Source organism: Dreissena polymorpha, chromosome 1 (genome assembly GCF_020536995.1).
Source record: "Dreissena polymorpha isolate Duluth1 chromosome 1, UMN_Dpol_1.0, whole genome shotgun sequence".
Lineage (NCBI taxonomy): Eukaryota > Metazoa > Mollusca > Bivalvia > Myida > Dreissenidae > Dreissena > Dreissena polymorpha.
The window spans coordinates 103,092,286-103,108,651 of NC_068355.1; the positions used below are offsets into that span (position 1 = coordinate 103,092,286).

At 38.9% G+C, this 16,366-nt stretch overlaps 1 protein-coding gene across 3 annotated transcripts in view; it reads left to right on the plus strand.

Annotated features, from left to right (window-relative positions):
• LOC127865156 (protein mono-ADP-ribosyltransferase PARP14-like) overlaps window positions 1-16,366 on the plus strand; it is a 245,098-nt gene that overhangs the window by 115,246 nt on the left and 113,486 nt on the right. For 2 of the 3 annotated variants that reach the window (XM_052405045.1, XM_052405049.1), the window contains one exon: window positions 48-2,002. The exons of the other annotated variant lie outside the window; for it this stretch is intronic. In XM_052405045.1, the coding sequence (XP_052261005.1) occupies window positions 48-334 (287 nt within the window). In that variant the 3' untranslated portion in view covers window positions 335-2,002. Of the gene's footprint in view, window positions 1-47; window positions 2,003-16,366 lie in introns of those variants that run through there. 3 annotated transcript variants of the gene reach the window in all.

Consider the following 16,366-nt stretch of genomic DNA (forward strand, 5'->3'; position numbering starts at 1 on the left):
ACATTTAATTGTGTTGGAAAACATATTTCATGTATCTTACTTTTCAGCGACTGCGTTTGGTGACGGTGTATACTTCGCAGTTAATGCAGCTTATTCATGTAGCAACACTTACTCGAGACCAGATGCAAATGGAGTCAAAAGAATTTACTACTGTGCAGTTCTTACCGGTGAATTCACTGCAGGCCGTGGAGGAATGCGCGTACCACCTCCTAAGTCAAGTGGAGGACAAAATGCCTTATATGACTCGGTTACCGATAACACTGGGAACCCGAGTATGTTTATCATATTTAATGATACACAGGCGTATCCTTTGTTCATAATCAACGTCAAATAGTAGTGAAACCAAATACTGAACCCTTCATATTTTAGTGGTTGAACATTTATGAAACATAGTTTTGTGGCTTTGTATTTAAGTTCGACAAAGTCTTCAAACAATGTGTTTTGTTCATTATTTGGTTGCATAATGACATTCCTTTATGTAAACTTCAAATTTTTATTTTCTATATTTAGTTTGATATGTCTTCATTTTCGTTTTCCTGCTAGCATATGTTTATTATTGTTTGTCAATTTGTATGTTTGGGTAATTGATCTATTGTTCTTGTAAACATACCTATATGCATGATTTTTTTTTAATAATTAATTGTGTTGATATATTGTTGTTTATATGTTATTACTACCTTTTTTGTGTATATGTATTGATTTCCTTGAACCTTCTACACTTGTTTATGTTTACCAACTTTTACGTGTTATTAAAAATGGGAAAAAAATGTAAACATAAGATAAATTTAGTTTAAACCAATTTATTTAAGCTGGATTGCATTGAAAGCCATTGCTTATCATAATGCTCTTGATTGCTTTTCTTGGGTAGAACCCGTACTTGGTTTGGGGAGATCTAATCCACGCTCCAACAGTGGGGATCAAACCCATGACTTCCTGGTCGCTAGGTGGACCACTTATCCACTACGCCACTGGGACTTCAATGAGGAATTTGCGATGCACATTGAAAAAGATTATGCATTTTAATTAGTTCATTTATATGTTCATTTATCCTAATACACTAGTTTTACCTATAGAACGAAAACTGTTATAATTTTATATTATTGCACTTTTGTTCCATTTTTCTAAGCAGGGAAGTCTAAATGTTAGTTGTAAAAGCCCTTGGCAGATGGGCGGGCCGATGAATGGTCCGTTGGGCAGGCAGTACATTGTTTCCGCTCTCTTAGTTGAACGTTTTTCATTTTATCTTCACCAAACTTTTGTGTTTGTTTACATAGAATTGGGGCAAAGAGTAAAAACCAGCTTTAGCAGGGGCTTCCTAGTTATTGCTCTTTGCTTATACAAAACAATAATCTTTTTTGGTGTTTTGCTCTAATACAATTTTTATCTTACCTTTGCTAAAACTTCAGGAAATGGTTGTTGACATAAATGGAGGCCAAGATTCATAACCAGCCAAGTGGCACAAGGAATTCAGAGTTATTGCCTTTTGTAAAAAAATAAAAAAATTGTCATTCACATTTTACCGAACTTCACCAAACTGCCCAAGTACGGTGTCCATTGTTGAAAAACAGCATGTATTTCAGTGCATGACTATGTTTATATTTAGAAGGTGGCAAGAGTTTTAATATTCGTCAATATGAAATAACTTTTAATGTTTATACATGTATTTAAGTTGATTATAAAGAATTTTCTTCGCCGATGTTTTCGACTCTTCAATTTTATGTTTAGTTCATTATTGTCTTGCTTAAAGTAATACTTTCTGCATTCCGAGGGAAGATATAAATTACCCACTCAGTGTGAGAAAAAGTCTTTGGTGTGGCTTTGGTAGTGGTCAAGAGATTGTATATTTCTTAATGGCATTTTTGCCCTTAATGGAAAACGTTTGAAAAAAAGGAAACAGATTTCGTAATTAAATATCTTTATGTTTTCTGTTGTTATTTGTTAAGTAAGTCATGCAGTTTGTAAACTGAACGTTATGTTTGTGGAATAAAACAACTTCATCATATCTTATTGTGTTATAAAATTCAAACATCACCATTAGTCACTTTGATTGGAAATGTATTTCACAAACACATACTAGGTTTTCTAGTCTGTGTTTACAATTGTCTGTTAGCTTCTATTGATCTTGTCATAGAAATCCTTTTTTTGTTTTATTTTTGTTCATCTCAACACGACGTGCTTATGGTGGGCTAATGTGATAAACTTAAATTCTTTACCGCTGTAGAATTAAGATATTTGAGTCAAGCTTGATGAAATTTGGCAATAATGTTTATCTTGACAATACATGTATCTGATACGCCTGTAGTCGTGAAGACGCAGCGATGACCTGTATATAAACAATCACACACACTAACCGCGAACTGACGAAGGTGTAGAATCTACGCACAAATTGTATTGATGTGAATAGTTGAGTGTAAAACTGTTCAATCTATCATGCCTTTTAATAAGAGATAAAATTGTTTCATGCTGAACACGCAGTAAAACAGTGTTAGAAAGACGCGGCCATGTTTCCAATGTTCTGGTGGTATTCTCAAATCAAATCAGCCAATGGACTAAATGAAGTGTATTCATTCGAGGGTAGCCGCGGGCATTTTTATGAATGTAACCTAAAGGTTACCTAAGGCCAAAAGTGACGTTAAACAGCTACGTCGAAAAACAGTTATCACGAACTACTGCTGCAACTACAATTACAAATACTACAACATAACTAGCTTAACTGAGCCGGACACCAGCCCTCACTTGAACTATAACCTCTTACGTTTTGAGCAAAGAACATAATCCAAACTGTACACTGACCATGTCGACATACAGCAATTCCCCGCATAATGTTTCAACAGTTAAACAAATAATTAAAATTGTAAATTATAATTAAGTAAGCCATTCAGTTGCCAGGGAAAATGCTGTTATTTATTATTTGAAATATTGTTTTATTCGTTGAGCCCATCTGTAAAGGCCTCCTCACACATAGGCGAAAGACTCCCGACGTCAACTTGCGTGTACAGGCGAATAAGACTTCAGCAAAATTCGTTCTCCTTAGTATATGTACGTTGCACATCGTTGATGGTGTTCGTATGGATGAGTTTGTGAGCTTTTGCGTCCGTTGCGATTAGTTCTGTTCGTCGGAAAATTTTAAACATGTTGAAAAATTGTTGGCGAATAAAAGTTTCGTCTATCGTTCGTTAAAATTCGTTTCAATACGTTAGCCGATCGGAAAGTCTTCGCATAGCGTTCGTCAACTGGCGTTAGAGGTCGCAGCTTTCAACTTATTTGCATATCGTGATTACTTGATTTGCATATCAAGCGAAAGAGGACGATCCGAAAACGAATCTGTGCGATAGCTTGCGAACTATAGCGAGGATTTGCGTATTGTAGCGAATTGAATCCGACGCATTTAAGCGATTTATAACGATAAGTTAACGTTCAGAAAACGACCGGTATACGCTCGTATACGAATCAATCCGAAGGGTAACTACGATAAACGAATCTATGCGATTCCATCCGAATAATAGCGCTCCTAATTGTTTGAATAGTTTGTTGAAGGTATCGTTATTTCTTCGTCAAAATGGAAGATATACAACGCCTTAAACTGCAGTGTGTTGCTGCTATGGCCAATCAAGAAGTAGTCCAGCAACATCTAAACATACACCGCTTTCTCAGAGGCCGACTAAGGTGGAGAAGTGAAGCCAGAACACGTAATATCTGGGGAAGACCATGGCTGCATTCCGGGAGACGGCGCTTATTTGGCATTTATGATCAGCTTATGGTTGAGCTCAGAAGAGAAGATCCTGGAACATTTAAGAAATTCCTCCGCATGCCTACTGAAATGTACGATGTAACTTTGGGAAGGGTTCGTCATCGCCTCGTGAAGCAACACACTCGGTACAGGGAGCCCTTGGATCCAGGGCTAAAGTTAGCTGCCACACTACGTCACCTGGTTTCTGGTGTCAAGTACTCAGACATGCAGTATTCCTGGCGGGTCGCTGAGAATACCCTCTCTATAGTGGTCAGAGACGTGTGTCATGCTATATGTGAAGAATATGTTGATGAGGTTATGACAGCCCCTCCACACCTGAAGAATGGAGACAACTGGCTGATGGTTTCCTCAAGAATTGGAACTTTCCAAATTGCGTTGCTGGCAAGCACATAGCTATCAGAAAGCCTGCCAGCTCTGGTTCCTTATATTATAATTATACGGGATTCTTCAGCATCATCTTACTGGCCATTGTCGACTCGAACTACAAGGTCGTATGGTGTGATCTGGGTGGTGAGTATTAGTCTACATAAATGTAACTGCATTATTTTGTAATTACATAAATTATATACATTTAGTGCTGTTTTTAATGTACAGTTGTATACTGACAATTTCTGATCCCTTTGTATTTTCAGAATACGGTTCAAGTGGAGATGCCAAGATTTATAATGAATCAGAATTCCTGGAGATGGTGCATGATGGTTACATTGGATTTCCAGACCCACAGCCCTTTCCAAATGACACCGTCGACATGCCCTTTCTTGGTTGGAGATGACGCTTTCAGCCTTAGCGAGAGCATGCAGAAACCCTATGGACATAGAGTCCTGACAAGAGACGAAAGAATCCTGAACTACCGGTTATCCAGGGATAGGAGAGTATCAGAAAATGCATTTGGGATTTTGGCCAACCGAATCCAGGTACAATAAATTCCGCTTTTAAGACCATGCAAAATAGTGGTCTCAATAGCGAAGTGGTCTTACACGGATGGAATACTTGGTATTTTCTCCTCGGCATTACCGGGTTTTTCATTAGACTGCATCTGTGGTTGCTTAAGTTCCCGTGGCTCTACGGCAACAGCCTTCCTCGCTCTAGATCCTCTTCCTTTTCCTCATAGGTGGCATACTTTTGACAAAATCAGTTGTCACAGCAATACTGTCGAGTCGGAAAAAATTATTCTATATCAAAAGGCCCGGATGCAGAAACACCGTTCCGGAAATATTCGTCTTTATGCGCAACTACGCGCATGGTTGCGCTTACATTCGTATCTTAACGCTCTTAATAGCTCCTAATAAAGAACGAATATTATTTGCGCGACCGAACGCTTTCTAGCGAATTGCAGTAACTGTTCGTCACACTTAGTAAATCATTCGCACCAAATAGTTCCTCTACGTTAACCTTTTGTTATAATATGACACAATGCAACACATTTTCAAACAATTTCGGCAAGAATTCGCTAGAATTTTTAAATTTTCCCCTTTCGCCAGGCTTCGTCATATGGATTCGTCTATGTGTGAGGAGGCTTTAAATTTGAGAATTTATTTAACATTGTTTTGTCCGGTTGGCAATGTTTTTAGAGGAGATATGTCCGTTTGGGCATACGTCGTTAGGGCACTAGTCCGAAAATCCTAACAATTGTACTGTATTGATCGGCGTTGTTGCTAAGCAAAGACCTTTTCTAAATCGTTAAATTACAATAAATAGTAACGCGACCAATCACTCTGGGCTTACCAGGTAATTGACAAGGCACTTTTGCCATGTGTTTGTCTTAAAATGTGCAATACAATCCTGTTATTCTCTCTGTGCTCGGTCATGTGTTTGTGATGAACAATATATTCATGCTCTTCGCCATTCTTCCAACCAGTTTTTCTACAAATAAACGCCGCGTTCCAGCGCTGCACCAAGAAGCTTTCGGTCCCAATATTAAGGAAGCATGTGCCTTTATTGTAATGGTCGCATGATTGATAATTTGTTCATGCATTAATGTCCCGCTTTCATGATAATGGAATTTGAAATGTACATGCTTGTTCATATGTATATGTATAATTGGTTGTCAAACATAAAGAAGACTTGAACAACGCTTATAAAGAATGCAATACATATATTGTCTCCGATGATGGATAGCCTCATACAAACGCTGGTTTACATTTCAATAATATAAATCTAACACTAATACTCCGCACGTTTTCACAGACTTGATTGATTTATTCGGAGTAAAGAGTAACAACAGTTAGCATTGTTCTTTTTGCCTTGGAACAAATGGAGATGAGCCTCGTAGACATAGAAATATGAACACAAGCTGTCCCTGAAACCTGATTACAACCATAAACTATATTTTGTGCATAATATAAACCAGCAACCACAACAGATTGACAGTATTTCGGACAGTTTAATAATGCGTGACACTTCATTCTATGCTTAATGAACTTGAGGTTTGGAGTTTGAAATGAAATTACTTGTGAATTTTAAGTCAACGTACAAAATAACGGTAAAGATGAATATATGGTTACTCTTATTAACAGTTAGCACAATGTGAATAATAATATTGAGTAGATCAAAATGTTTGACGTAGGAACAAAATGAAATGACGTGCATAATGTCCATATTGCCTTATATCCATGTTTCAAGTTTCATGAAAAAAATGAAGAACTTTTAAAGTTATCGCAGGATCCAGAAAAGTGTGACAGACTGACGGACTGACAGACACACAGAGCGCAAACCATAAGTCCCCTCCGGTGAAACCGGTAGGGGACAATAAGCAGGGATCATGCATAATTAATGTGGGGTACTTTGTTCAGAAAATATAGTCCAGTCAATCGATGTGCACAGGGGCCTATACAAACAGCTACCGCTAAAGGTCCCAGTTTGTATTTGTCACAGATGTGCATCTATACCTATAAAACTTCTTTGCTTGCATGTATAATTTTAGATCAGTACATATAGTTTGATGGCATAGCTTATACAATATTAAAATTAAGCATGTGCTTTGTGAGCATGATGTCCGTCAAGCAATCAGGCAACCTTTACAACATCTATTTAGACACAAAGTAATAGTTTTTGTTTCCCAGTAGCAATCCTGAGAGTATCTAAATAAGTTTAAGGCTTTCGATACAATCAAAGTAACATATGCAAAAGTAAATTTATGATGTTTACACGTTAAAATATTATAATAAATGCAAACAAATGATATAGTACAGTTCAATGGATATTAAAACATCATCCATGTAATGAAAAATCGGAGGGGAAGTAAGTTCTACCCCCGGTCGGTCCGTGTGTCCGTCTGTCAATCCAAATCTAGAATTTGCGCAATAAGTAAATAAAATACTTAAGCAGTGTTGAAATGACTTGGTGTGTACATAAAGGGCAATATAATTAATATGCAAACTATTTCAATTTTTCGTCAGACAGAAATTGTTGTGCAACAATTATGGAAATAATTGAAAACTCAAATCTTGATACTAAAATAACATAAGTACTCAAGCTAGGATGATGAAACTTTGTATATAGATGGAGGATCATATCGGGAATGTTCGTCAAAAAGTAATTATGGTTGTTATGGTTACAGATGTTATGTTTTCACGCTGTCTTTCCGTTCGTCTGTTTGGCCATTTCTGGATCTTGTGATAACTCAAATGGCAACGTTCATGATTCTCAGTGCGTTTATCGATTGCCATAGTGTGGAAATACACGTAATTTCATTTTTTGTCAGACATAATGGGGTATCTATGGTTACAGAAATAATGGAACACTCAGATATGGATCTTGCAATAACCAAAGTTATTAAGCTAGGCTAATGAAACCTATGGGAATCTCATACAGACTTGGAAAACATATACCGGTAGGGGTCTACTGTTTTGTCTATGAGCCCTCGTTCTAAGCTTGCATTCACACATTTCTGAACGAGGTCAATGTTCATATTTTGCATGTTTAATATTTCGTCAAAAATGTCAACAAGACCTTCTATTCCACTTGTACTGTCATCAATATCCGGTTTAGGGCATTACAGTTCGGTAAGGGATTTTGTTCCGGGATTAATGTCTTTAGGATCACTAAAAACTAACCTTCATTAGCCGATTTTAGGGAGTAAAAATCCGTTTTTAGAGCGTTTCATCCGAATTCTTCTGTATTCAACCTTTTCCAGCGGTTTTATGGATGAAATGCGTAATTTATCCCTTAAAAGTATTAATCTCTAAGCCTGCGCAGTCTTTTAAGTGGTAAATTTGGATGAAATAAGATTCACCTCAACGCATTCGTATTCGATTTCAGGTGTAAATTGAGATGAAAATGCGGCGTTAATCAGTAACGTAAACGTATACGCGGGGCGTAAACAATTATTTTTAGATGTATAATTCTTTTGTGTTGGTTTCATGCATAAATAAATTTTAAATATTATGCTCAAAACAGCGTAGTGCCTTATAGCATATACAACTCGTCATGTGTAAACTAAACAAAAAAATTGGATACCGAGGAAAACGAAACTGCGTGTACGATTATTAACAGATTTATACGTGATATTTGCCATGCTGCACACCAAAAATCAATCAATAAAAAAAACTTAGTGTCATCACGATTCCCCATCGATTCTCGCTGCAACCTATATTTCAGTCAAGTGAGAAAGTGACGCGCGTCATCTTATCGTGATAATCTTATCTAGACATGTGCCGGTATTTGGTGTCAGATGCATACAAGTAAATCTTAATCCACAATGGGCACATGGTCTTCCTTCAAGAGAATGCGTTTGCGCCTCTATCGCAGTTGTGTATTCACAATGTTTATTGTGTTGCTTTTATAATATATCCACAATAAGTGAATATTTCAATATATTTGTTTCTTCTTTTACAGTTTAATCTAAAATTTACACGTTTTAAAGAGCACATCGCCGGAACAGTTTAATATAAATTTATTAATTTTATTTCAGCCTTTAGTTTTTAATATAATGTCATGCCCTAGATCGTTCATGTAAACATGTGCACATGTACATTGTTCATTTTTATCGTTTATGTTTTGAAATTAAAATAAATGTCTATGTCACTTTTGTGTCATGATTTCATAGAATGTTTTTTTGTATAGAAATTTGATAACAGCTAATGCTTACCTCTTTCACTTCATTATTTATTGTTAAATCCTATAAAGGGGCCTTTTCACAGATTTTGGCATGTTTTGAAGTTTATCATTAAATGCTTTATATTGATAAATGTAAACATTGGATCTAAAAAAGCTCCAGTAAAAAATCAAGAATAAAATTTAAAAAAGGAAAAAAGTAGCCCGCAGCAGGGCTCGAACCAGCGACCCCTTGAGTCCTGGATTAAAAACCAATTAGAACGCTCGGCCATCCTGCCATGTATATATAAGCGACGTATTTTATACTTTATATAAGCAATCTTCGCAGTTTCACAAAATTAAACAACAACCGAACTCTACAAATTATTCAATCGTTTCGCATTGCAACGCTTTATAATTTTCAGGTTTTTAATCGTCAAAAGATGCATATAATGGCTATATTAGACCATGGTAAATGTTCAGTATTTCTGTTCCCTCTCAAATATCATAACTAAAACGAAAATTTGCGAATCTGAAACAACTTTTTTCAATTTTTGTCAATTTAACAAAACGTGAAAAGATCCCGTTAAATGTCTCATTGCATTAGCGTCTGTTCATATGGCCGCCATTTTGGATAAACAAGAAGTTGATTTCTTGATGCTGACATACGTGCATTCTGGGTAGTTTACACTGACTACAGTATTTTTGACAGTTTAGTCATATGAAACAATTTCCTAAAAACTCATAATCAACCAATATTATCTAATAACAAGGTTATAGTTGTCTGTATAAATGATTTATTTATTTAATTGATATGTCGTTGACTATTGTTTTACTCTAATATCGCCAGAAATATCATTTTAAGACGAGCGAAATTTACCGTGTCAAGAACGCTCACATTCATTCTAAGTGTTTTAGGTTATTGTTTTCACAATTTACCCGATATAAGTAATTAATTGCTCACCATTTTCATGTTAAATTGCTTTAGTTACATAATGTTACACAAAATTGTTTACAGTAAAAACGTTTGATGATGATCCCCGACATCGTCTTTTATGTTCCGTTTAATTTACCGGCTATCGGTTTACCGACGTCATTCAAAAATAATAGTTGCAAGTTAACCCCGCCCTCATAAGCATGCTTGTAATTGATTGGACAGTGATAATCACAGTTTCACGGTGCCTATACCACGTGACTTTTTAAGATCTGTGTGGGGAGCAAAATATCAACAAAAGCGCGACGAAGGTAAGATTTTTAAGGATAACTTTTTTAATATGTCACCATTTTTAATGGGATAAAGTGGAGAGCCCGCTCATTCATGAGAGTTTTCTATAGGTATCATGATTTTATAAAACAAATAAGTATTATTTCAGTAAAGTGCAACCGCGCGTTTGAACGGTTAGAAAAGGGTAGGATCAGTGTGGGGACATTATTTATGCTTTTACACAAAAACATCACCTCTGGTGAAATTAAGAAATAAATTTTATGGGCGGAGCTTACACTATATCATTTTGCATCCATTTTCAGGTTTCTGTTATTTATTTACGAAACAAAATTCAAGAAAACTATTCTTACAGTAATATGATCTGTGTGGTATACGTTTTTCAACGGATCTGTGTGGTATACTGTTTTTAAGTTTTTCAGTTCTATTTAGTTGTTTAAAAAAATGCTTGTCAACAATGTATTTGAAACTGGATTTTTAAATGCGATAGCATGTAAAACACATAATGGCTATACACTACGCTTGCACCGCTTGTTGAACTAATACATAATTATGATATACAGGCATGCTATACAATCCCTATTATAATATTAAAATCTTACGCTGGAGCATCTTAAATCGATGACAAGTCCATGCTTACCTTAAATAAGTGTACACTTTATGTTATTGTATCAAAGTCCATTTTTATTTTGGCGCCAAACACTACTGTCAGGTGAAGTAATGTATCGTATATTATTTTTGATATTATATTTGCTTTAAAGTATGGCTCAATGCTCCGAATGCGGAAAAATGTCGAAGACCAGAGCTGGATTATTGCGTCACATTAGGAGATACGCTAACTCAAGAAACTATAACTGCTGTGGGAAAGCATTTCATGTAAGATTAAATACCTTAAAAATAGTTACATTTTTATACAGTTATGCTAACAAACAGATGAACGGATTTTCTTGAAACAACACAAATATGCAATATATCTCATCTCTCAGGTTATCATATATTTTGAAATAACTCAATAATCGTCAAATCGTTTGTAATTTAAAACTAACGAATGCGTGTCCTCAGATACTAACATTTTTGAAATAGCGTGTTTACGCATTGAAATGTCACGTGAATAAAATATGTTTTTTTTCCCAGGATGCCTACAATCTTAGAAGGCTTCAACGAACAAAGGACCCCAATGTCACGTGTGTGTACAGTGCGACAGGAGCTTTGCGGACAAGTACCTACTCGTGGCTAGAGAGAAAAGTGCAAAAAAGAGGGATTGGTGAAATGTTACCAGTGTTGGTAAATAAAGTCTCTATCTTCCTCTATATGGATTTATTAAATCGTCTAAAGGATGGAATAACTTTTCCATAATGACAACATTATAAAACAAGTTCAATTACATAAATCACACAAATTTAAAAGATATACAGAAATCAGACAATGTAATAAATTACAAGAGTCCTCTCCTCCCCAAGCTTTAAAGTTTGTATGGTATGCTGTAAAACAAATTGACTAGATTAAAATGTGGAAGATGGAAAAGGATGTCCACAAAGATCTGGAAATAGACAAGACATACATATAAATACTTAGTTATCTCCCTTCATGGGGGTAAGTTTTTGAGGGTACGTGAAAAACTGATTCCTGAAAATTAATATGTGTAACAATTATCATGATTATAAAGAATAAAACATGAATGTCTCTCGAATGATCATGATGATTATGATTTCAATAATCTAAAAAAAAGGTGAACTGGAAACAGTCAACAAATGATAACTATCGGGCATTAAACAGTTTATAAGTCAACACACACAGGTATTTCAACCATCGGTGAAATGAGACTTTCGGCCAGGCCGCCTAGGTGGTAACAGTTCTTTTTCTCCTGGGTTATTGTGTGGTAGCAACCTAGCGAGCTCTCGTGGTATCTTTGTCCCTCCAGTTTCTCTGTTCATGGGAGAAGAACGATCAGGTTGTACATCCTCGGTTGGTGGGGGTGTATCAGTCTCGACGGCCGGATCCAGGGTTGGTTGTGGTGGAGGCGAGGCAGGTTCCTGTGTAGCTTTAGGGGTTGCTTCCTCCGTAGCAGTAGGTGTTGGTAACGACTGAGGCTGTTGTGCGTGTTTATGAGTTAAAGATGATTTGGGACGCTGTGACTCAACTGCTTTCACGAGGGGATCCGTTGGTTTACTGAAGAACGGGGAGATTTTTCTCAAGTACTGTCTGTTACGTAGGGTGACCCTACCCGTTCCATCAACTCTGACCACATATTGGTGAAATTGCCGCACCTCAATCACTACACCTGTGCGCTCCCATCGCCTGGGCTGGTTTCCAACAAGATTTTGAATGAACACATGGTCTCCAATCTGCAGTGGGGGTAATTGCCTAGTATGTTCCGACCACTTTTCGTGGTCTCTGGAGTGGCGCTTCGCCAATGCCCTCTCGCGATGCGACAGTAATTCCTTCCAAGTCTCGTGTGGTTGATAACGTCCCATCAGTATCGGAATTGGATCACGAATGGGTCGGCCAAACAAAATGAGCGCTGGTGATGCCTTTGTTTCTGGATCGATCGAGTTTCTGTAGACCAGTAAAGCTCTCTGGAATTTGTCAGTGTCTAAAGACCCTGTGGGCGATGTGTTATACATTAGCATGCGTTTAACAGTCTTCACAGCAAGTTCTGCCCTAGAATTGGCATGTGGGTTTGCAACTGAGCAAAGCCTGTGTCTGACGCCCCAGTTCCGTAGAAACTCTTGTGTCTTACCAGCCGTGAACTGTGGTCCACCATCTGATGTCAACTCTTCCGGAATGCCAAAGGTAACAAATGTCTCCCGAAGACGTTTAACTAGTCCCTCTGCACCAGACTCAGACTTGTACACCATCGGCCAGTTAGAATATCTGTCCACGACCACAACATAGTCAGTATTGTTGTAAGTGAAATAGTCAGCACAAATCTGTTGGAACGGGAACTCAGGTGGCTTAATTTCAACTGGGGGCTGCATGGGGTTTGATTTAGCTATTTTGTGGCAGTGTGAGCATTGGTCTCTTATCCTTGCAATATCAACAGTGATGTCTGGCCAGTATACAGAGTCCACAGCCCTCGCCTGCATTGCACTGACGCCTTGGTGTGCAGCATGAAGTGCGTTAAGTACAGATTCCCGGAATACAGCTGGAATCACAACACGATGACCCACAAGTATCACGCCATCCACTACACACATACTGGGTGATAAACGATGGTAAGCTCTTAACTCGGGGGGCAAATCTTTGGTATCTTCTGGGAATCCCTGTGCTATGCATTGAACGAGGTTTCGGAGATTCGGGTCGGACGCCGTAGCCTCACGAAGCATGTCCCATGTAACCACTGTACATACAGAATGGAGAGTACTGGACGCTGCTGCCAATGTGGATCCATCATCAGCATCATCGGTATCATCCGATTGTTGGTATAGACTAGTGAGCACGTCACGGATAGAAATATGCTCATCAGCAAGTGAATGAAGTTCCGCCGGGTCTCCTGGAAGATGGAGGCGTTCCGGACTACCTGTTGGGTAGCGTGATGCAGCATCAGGACCGAGATTCTTCTTGCCTGGAACATGAACCACAGTAAATTGGTATCCAAGTGTCTTCTCCTTGAGGTTTAGTAAGCGTCTGTTGGCAATCTCAGAGAGTGAACGATCATTCAGGATCTGCAGGAGTGGCTTATGATCTGTGGCAATGATAAGGTCTGTGCATCCAAGCACATAATATCGTGTTTGGGGAAGAGCATACACAACGGCTAAAGCCTCACCTTCAATGGCAGCGTACCTACTCTCTGCTGGGTGGGTGAATCTGCTTCCAACAAGACAAAGTTTCCAACCTTCAGTGCAACATGCAGGGGTCCTGGAAGTACATGCACAGTATTTTTGCATCACGAGGAAGCCAACCCCATCAACTGACCAATCTGTGGAAAGACACGTCAATCGAGCAGGGTCAAATAAGCGGACACCATCCCTCATTTCTTGTATGATGGCTTCTTTGGACTGGCTGAATGCTTTGGTGAGTTCATCTGTCCACTTGAATTTTGTAGATGGTTTGAGCAGAGTGCGGAATGGCTTCATTTGCTTTGTTCTGGCAAAAGCATAGGCACCCTGGTTAATGAGTCCAAACCATGCCCTTGCCCCAGTGATGTCTGTAAGGACCGGGAAGTTACGAACAGCATCAATAAACTTGGCACTCGGTCGGATATTGGTAGGTGTAATCGTTAAGCCTGCAAAATCCACAGTGTCTTGCGCGAATTGAAACTTGCTAGGGTTTAGTGTGATTCCATTCCTCGCACACATGTCAAGCCACTCGCATGTTTGGAAAAAAGCAGCCTTGACAGAGTCTGCCCACATACAGGTATCATCAACACATTTAACTTTGTTGTCAAAGTTGGTGATGATGGCATCAAATCGCTGATTATATGCGTCGCCGCTTGCTAGGAATCCCTGAGGAGCGACTTTGTAGCGATACCGACCCCACGGCGTGATGAAGGTGGTAAAGTGCCGATCCTCCTCACGGATAGGCACGGAATGGTAACCGTTCCATGCATCAGTGACAGTTTTCTTCGTGTTTTGTGGGACTTTGTCGGCAAGATGAAACGGGCTTGGCACGTGGTGTGTTTGACGGACGGAACAACGGTTAAGAGGTTGCAGGTCTACCGTTCTTCTGGGGGTGCCATCAGCTTTACTTGTGACCACCATCCTTGAACACCAAGTTGTGGGTGTGTTAGGACTCACTCGCTCGAGCACACCTATTCGGACATCTCTCTCAAGGTCAGCATGCACCTTTTCTTGCCAATGGATCGGAACTAACGCTGGTTTATGAACTGCTACAGGTTTCGAGTCGGGGTCAATGTGAAGTTGGAGTGGGTCACAGCACATAAGCGGCAATGGCTGATGCTCACAAACATTGAATACATTTGATCCATAGTAATCAAGCAACCACTTTTTCAAACAGTCAACTTTTTCGTCTGTGGCGTCTATCCCAGGTGGAAGCTCTGTTGGCAGCAGTGGGGGCTTATTTTGCCGTCTTAGACAGGAGCATAGTACATCATCTGGGACATGAGTGGAAGCAGCGATCTCAGAAGAATTAACATTACAGATAGGAAATTCTGGATGGATCATTCCCAGTGAAGCAAGAGCTTCTCTGCAAAGAAAAGCCTTATTCATTGTTTCTGAAACATAGCAAAGTAACCTAGTGGATTTGGGAGGTGACATTGCATTAGTGGTTTGAACGTTAATAGCAATAGCTCCGATCACACCTAGATCTTCTTTGATGGCTCCACGCATGGTAAGTTTTACTGGAAGAAGATCTTGCTTTGTGATTCCCATGTGATTGACGTACTGTAATGGCATTATCGAACTTTTGGCACCCTGTATCGGCTACCATAGCCATGTTCAAGGATTTCAGTTTCGAGGTGTCATTCATTGGGTACCCAAACAATGTGTGGTCCTGTGGAACTGGTGTGACTGTCACTGTGATCATTGGATGTGGCTTTGAAGGCCGTGCAATCCACTGGCCATCGAACACATGGTGCTGAAGACTATGTAATGTTTGTATGTCACATGATAGGCTTTCTTCAGACACAGTACATAACTGATCAAACACATAACCCACGTCGTTAACATTCTTAACTCTGTTTGAATTTGAATTGTCATGTGGTCTATTGTTTTGATACTTATTGTTCCTATTCTTTGGACAGTTCCTTGAAGATGAATCACGGTGACCCCATGTACTACAATTGACACACTTGCTGCAACATGACGTGAAGTGTCCTTTAACCGCACATTTTACACATGTGGATGTCCATGCCTCACAATGTTTAGTTCTTGTTTTACGGTCATTTCTCTGGCCGTGTGATGGGCCGCCACATGCCCAACATCTCTTAGCAGGTTGTTCATTTGACACCAACGGTTGTGAATTACCTACTGCACCTAGCGAATCGCCAACAGCACTTTTTGTCGCTTTGCCTTGCTCCTTTTGTGCAATGAATGAGACAGTCTCGTCCAAGGTCCTATCAGTCTTCGAGTCCCCGAGGAGATCAGACAGAATTTCCGGGTCAGCAATGCCCCTGATCAAATTGTCTTTTATAATCTCTTCACTGTAATCGAAAACATGCGCACACCCTGGCTCTTTACAGTTGGCTTTGTATTGACATAAGGCTGCCTGACCCCTTAACGTAGCGAGATATGTACGAATTCCAGTTGCAGGGGACTGTACCATGCGATTCATCTTCAGTCTATGTACGAGCGTGCTCTCTTCTTTAACAGCTAGTCTCTTTATAGCATTGAGAAGATCGTTCTCTGGCATTTTCGAGACATCACCCTGGATATCTCTCATTAAGTCTGTTCTCAGGTCAC